The 6000-nt window shown below is 44.4% G+C and overlaps 1 protein-coding gene across 1 annotated transcript in view; it reads right to left on the reverse strand.

Moving 5' to 3' along the window:
• Positions 1–4410, reverse strand: part of LOC135114744 (octopamine receptor beta-1R-like) — a 147446-nt gene extending 143036 nt beyond the window's left edge. The window contains 1 exon segment of the mRNA XM_064030740.1: positions 3722–4410. Coding sequence (XP_063886810.1) covers positions 3722–4041 — 320 coding nt within the window. The 5' untranslated portion in view covers positions 4042–4410.
• Between the last annotated feature and the right edge of the window lie 1590 nt (positions 4411–6000).

The raw sequence follows: 6000 nt of genomic DNA on the forward strand, positions 1-6000 counted from the left end.
CACTGCGAGTTCTTGCCACAGGGCCAGACAGTCAACCAACATGTGTACAAAGAAGTACTGCGGCGTCTGCTTCGTGCAGTGCGCGAGAAGAGGCGGGAGTTGTGGCAGGGCAACTCGTGGCTGCTTCACCACGACAATGCGCCTGCTCACAATGCCCTGAGCATCAAGGAGTTCTTGGCCAAGAAGAACATCGCCGTGCTGGAGCAACCGCCCTACTCACCTGACCTCGCTCCGTGCGACTTCTTCCTCTTCCCCAAGCTCAAGGAGGTCATGAAGGGGACCCGTTTTGATGATGCGGACGACATCAAAAAGGCCGTGACGACGGAGCTGAGGAGCATCCCGCAAGAATCCTTCCAGCAGTGCATGCAAGCCTGGCAGAGAAGGATGGACAAGTGCATGCGGTGCCAGGGGGATTACTTCGAAGGAGATAACCTATAGTTTGTAGCCTGGATGTGAAATAAAACTTGTGTGGCACCAGTCCTGGTGCTATCTATCTATCTATCTATCTATCTATCTATCTATATATATATATATATATATATATATATATATATATATATATATATATATATATATATATATATATATATATATATATATATATATATATATATATATATATATATATATATATATATATATATATATATATATATAGATAGATAGATAGATAGATAGATAGATAGATAGATAGATAGATATAGATAGATAGGTAGATATAGATAGATAGGTAGATATAGATAGATAGATAGATAGATAGATAGATATATAGATAAGCATGTTTACGATATATATATATATATATATATATATATATATATATATATATATATATATATATATATATATATATATATATATATATATATATAAAGTTGGTTAGTTGGTTAGTTTGTCATCTCTCCTCGTGCCGTAGCCTCCCTTTCTCTCTCCCTCATATTTTATCGTGTACTCTACGTCATTTCCTGCAAGCAGCGCAACACTTGAGACTTCTTCAACACGCCTCATGATTCTCCAAAATGTGAAGTGTAATATGAATACTTGCTCAGAGATAAACACACACACACACACACACACACACACACACACACACACATACACACACACTCAAACACACTAAAGAAATAAACAAATATATACATACTGTAATTGACGGATAAGCTTACACACACCCTTTGTCGCGTCGCGTGTTTCCTGGCCCGCCTCTACCATTACTTGAGCATCACATCATGGAAGCCGTAATCACGAAGTCAGGCGTTACAGATTACGACTAATGTGAGCCGTGCATCATTTCGCGTCATCTGGTCGTGTTTTGAGACTTTATTCCTCCCCGTAAAATGAGCACAGCATGTTACCTGACACCACGGGAAGAGTTATCATTTGTCCCGTTACATTCATCACGTGCCGGCTTAAATAAACACGTATGGAGCTCCCTGCACGAGAACAAGAACACTGGTCACTCACACTGGCCACTGCAACGCTCACTAACACACAATATATACAAAATAACCTTCAGAATACCAGGACTCGAACCCAGAACCTCTCCCTTATCATTCAAACACTTTACAACTGAGCTACCACACACACACACACACACACACACACACACACAGCCTCACATTAAAGTTCGGGGCTGACGAGCAACAAGTAGGCCTTTCAGAACACTCGCTTACAACAGGGAAAGAACACACACACACACACACAAACACAAAAAAAAAAAAAAAAAAAAAAAAAAAAACTATAATCTGGCGCTGGGAAATGGACGGCTTGCTGTGCCTGTTAGATTTGCCTGACGATAGCACCCAGGTGACCCCCGCCCTAGCACTCCTCGTGAAACAAAAGCACAGCGGGAGGCGGAGTGATGCGTAACACCTGTGTGGCTCGGGGAAAGGCCGCCATGAAGGTGGATCCGGTGACACACTGCCCTTATTGGTCACGCGCTGCCCCGCCACTCACTGCTGTCCGCGGCGCTTCTTTCAGCCGTTAGGTATGTGCTGGTAAATAGGTAGTACGGTAAACTGGAAGATAGATAGGTGGATAGATAGGTAGATAGATAGATAGATAGATAGATAGATAGATGGAAAGATAGGTTACGAAGTGGAGGGACTGAAAGCCAAATTGAATGATGGTTAAAGAGATTAAATAGATAGACAGATAGATAGATAGATAGATAGATGGATGGAAAGATAGGTTAGGAAGTGGAGGGACTGAAAGCCAAATTGAATGATGGTTAAAGAGATTAGATAGATAGATAGATAGATAGATAGATAGATAGATGGATAGATAGATAGATAGATAGATAAATAGATAAATAAATAGACAGAAAGGCATGCAGGTGAACAGACAGAAAAGGAATGGACAGAGATAAAAAGTCATAGATACATAGATATATAGATAAACAAGTAGATAGACTGGTAGATAAATAGAGGGATTAATTACTCGACTAATAGACTGACAGTTTGATAGATAGATAGGAGGCGCATCTCATAAAAAAAAAAAAAAAACGCTACACAACAAACATATGGCACGGAGTTAATTACATTCTGATATACCCGGCCTGTGACTGCCCGTTGTGGTGCCATTGTTGTTTCTGGGTGGTGGTGGTGGTGGTGGTGGTGATCGTAGACATAATGGTAATGGTAGTGCTGGAAATGTTGGTGATGGTAGTGGTGGTGGTAGTAGACAGGACAGGTGATAGTGTAATGGTGATGATGGATGTGATGATGCAGCGGTGGTGGTGACTGTGATGGTGTACTGGTGGTGGCTGTGATGGTTATGATAAAGGTGAGCATTTTTTTTTTTTTTTTTAAGTAAGAGGGCTCTGGTCTAGGGCAACAAAAAGGAAGTAAAAAAAAAAAAAAAGCCCAGTGTGGTGCCAGTCCCCGTAGAGAACAGCCAAATGAATTATCCAGAATTGGAAGATAAGTCTCCTGATGGTGTTGTGATGGTGGTGATGCTGTACTAGTAATAAGGTTAGGTTAGATTAGGTTAGGTGGGGCAATACTGAGACCTGGGAGTTTGACAGGTACACTAATGTTAACAGTTGATGTTACCTATACCAGACTAAAAGATATCCATGGAAAAAATTCATAAAAGTAAAAAAGTGAATCCTTGATACACATTCTCTGGTCCTTAAGGAGAAAGATTTTTTTCCCCCTTTTTGTTTCTACTCCACCGCTCTACATCGCATCTGTCTTGGAGAAAAAATAAAAATCCCATTCACTTTTTATTTCCCAGAGATATTAACTGCATGAACGAATTCCTTAATTGTCAGAGGATATTCGAAGTTAGCAGACTGTCCCCTACTTATAATTCAACTTTCTTCTTCGGATTCTGCGTGTCATTCATTGCATTGTAAAGAACGAGAGGAAAAGTTCTCGGAAGAAGCGGTAATGAGGAAGTTAACATCCCGTACTGAAAGTGGCGTGAAGGGATGACTGTGTGGTGGTGGTGATGGTGATGGTGGTGGTGGTGGTGGTGGTGGTGGTGGTGGTGGTGGTGGTGGTGGTAGTGGTGGTGACGGGAGATGATAGCTGTGATAATGGGTCAAGCAGCTTGGTGATGCATAGTGGCAGTGATGCTGAGCCTTAATTTGGTGACGAGTTGCGACAGGCTGGCAGATGTGGTGACCTGGTGGTGGTGACGATGATTGGCAGTAAGCATTGTTGGTGGTGGTGAGTAATGGTGATAACTAGCGGTGGAAGTATTGGCAGGGACGTACCGGGCCACTGAAACTATGACTAGAAGATTCCCGAGTACTGAGACCACGATGACGGCGGACATGACGAGGCCCTTGAGCACCAACACCAGGATGTCCAGCCACGCCCGCCGCACGCCCACACCAACCACCCACTCCACCTCGGGGTAAGGGTGAGGCACTCCAGAGGGTCCCAGGGTGGAGTGTGGGCCGGAATAGAATTCCGAGGGCAGGACGGAGGAGGCTGCGAGGCTGTCCATGTAGTCCAGCGCCTCCTGGTCCGCCTCGGCGCCATGGCCTAAAGTCACGTTGGCCGCATGCAGGGTGGGGACAGAGGTCATCATATCACTGGGTAAGGTTTAGGGTGGGCACCTCCTGCCTCAATCTGACCCTGGGCCGTAGGGCGCCGCCTCAGCCTCTGCGGTACCTCCGCCCCATGACCCCCACCGCCGCGGAAACCATTGTCGCTTCTTTCAAACTGGCGGCGCGCTAGTCCTCACATTGTTGTACTTTCCAACGCGTGCTTTCGTTGTGGGATATAATCAAAGAGCATCATTATTAGCATAACATCACTACTGCTTTGTTGGTCATGGTGAACATCACTCCCCCGCTCTCCCTTGCCAGCGGGTCACACACGTACACACGCACTGCACTCGAGGAACCACCAGCCACACGTCTCTCCTCGCTCACGGCATTCGGGTGACTGAACCGCTCGCGGGATTTTGTCCCAAACATTCAACTCCACCGGGGTGCGTCGTGGACTTGCTCGGAGAAGCTCATCACACACACACACACACACACACACACACACACACCTCACAGCGTATAAAACACAAGCACACCATTCATGAAACACATCGCACGTACGCGCGCGGGCACACACACACACACACACACACACACACACACACACACACACACACACACACACACACACACACACACACACACACAAAGTCCTTGACATAGTATTTCTTCTCATTTTTGAACCTCTGACTCGTAATCAATGAAGCATCTTACTGAGCCTCCTCCTCCTCCTTCTCCTGCTCCTCCTCCTCCTCCTCCTCCTTCTCAAGCCTCCCGTGATGGTGTAACTCAAGTGGCGCGTAACGTGAGGTATCATCGTCCTTCGTGCTGAAACAATACACTCACAACTTAACCCACCCCTGTTCCGTCCATCACTGCATCACGTAAAGACAAGTGTTGGTGTCAGAATGAGGTGGTGTCTTAGACGTCTTTGCCCGACTGACACTGTGACCGTATTCTCAAACATTACTGTGTCTTGTCTCGTTTACACGGCTCTAGTGGAAGTTATCGGGGTTTTTTTCAAGTGTTTTCACGACTCGGGTGAGTTTAACTAGGATTTTGTATCAGCAGTAAGCGAAAACAGCATGAGAACCTTACTAATCATCCACTTACATTCGTATTCTCAAATATTTAATTGTTTTACCTCATTTGTATGACTCTAGTGGAAGTTATCGTCTTTTTTCAGGAGTGTTTTCATGATCGGGTGATGGTTTAACTAGGATTCTGTTTCAGCAGTAGAAGAAAACACGAAAACTTCACTAATCATCTCGTATGTCCGTAGACACAAGCGTTTCTATGTCTTACCTCGTTTACACATTTTTAGGAGAAGTTATCGGGGTGTTCAGGGATGTTTTCATGGCTCTGATGGTAAGGATTTTATATCATCAGCGAGAGAAAACATCATGGAAACCTTAATAATCAAATCTCTGTAACTGTATTCTCAAAGAGTTCCTCGTTTATACAGTTCTTGTGGAAGTTATTTGGGTATTCAGGAGTGTTTTCATGACTAATAACAGTTTAACAAGGAACATGTATCATCACTAGAGGAAAACATCATGAGAACCTTACTAATCATCTCTGTGGTCTTTAAAAGTATCCCTTATGAGAGTCCAACGTGTTTCAAAATCTGAGCTTAAAAGAAAAATGCGCGGAAGGTTACATCAGACTTGTTTGCATCACCCGTGGCATTCATCGCCATCACGAATCTCTGGAGTTATTTTTTTTTCTTTTTTTTTTCTTTTTTTTTTTCGGGGAGGTGGTCTTGAATCGCCTCGTTATCCAGACCTCGAGATGTCCCGAAGAGAGTCAGCGGTGAGGGAGGCAACGTACTGCTGCCTTCTGCCCCATTTGTCCGCCTCTATAATGGATCGCCGGGATTGGTGATCGGTAGACATGACCTGGAAAGAAATGGATCTCCTCTGCAGCCTCAGAGGTTTCCCTCAATTTCTCCTTGTCCTTGATTGAGTTATTGATATGCCGGCGCCGCAGAAATGAGG

Source organism: Scylla paramamosain, chromosome 2, assembly GCF_035594125.1.
Source record: "Scylla paramamosain isolate STU-SP2022 chromosome 2, ASM3559412v1, whole genome shotgun sequence".
NCBI classification, from domain to species: Eukaryota; Metazoa; Arthropoda; class Malacostraca; order Decapoda; family Portunidae; genus Scylla; species Scylla paramamosain.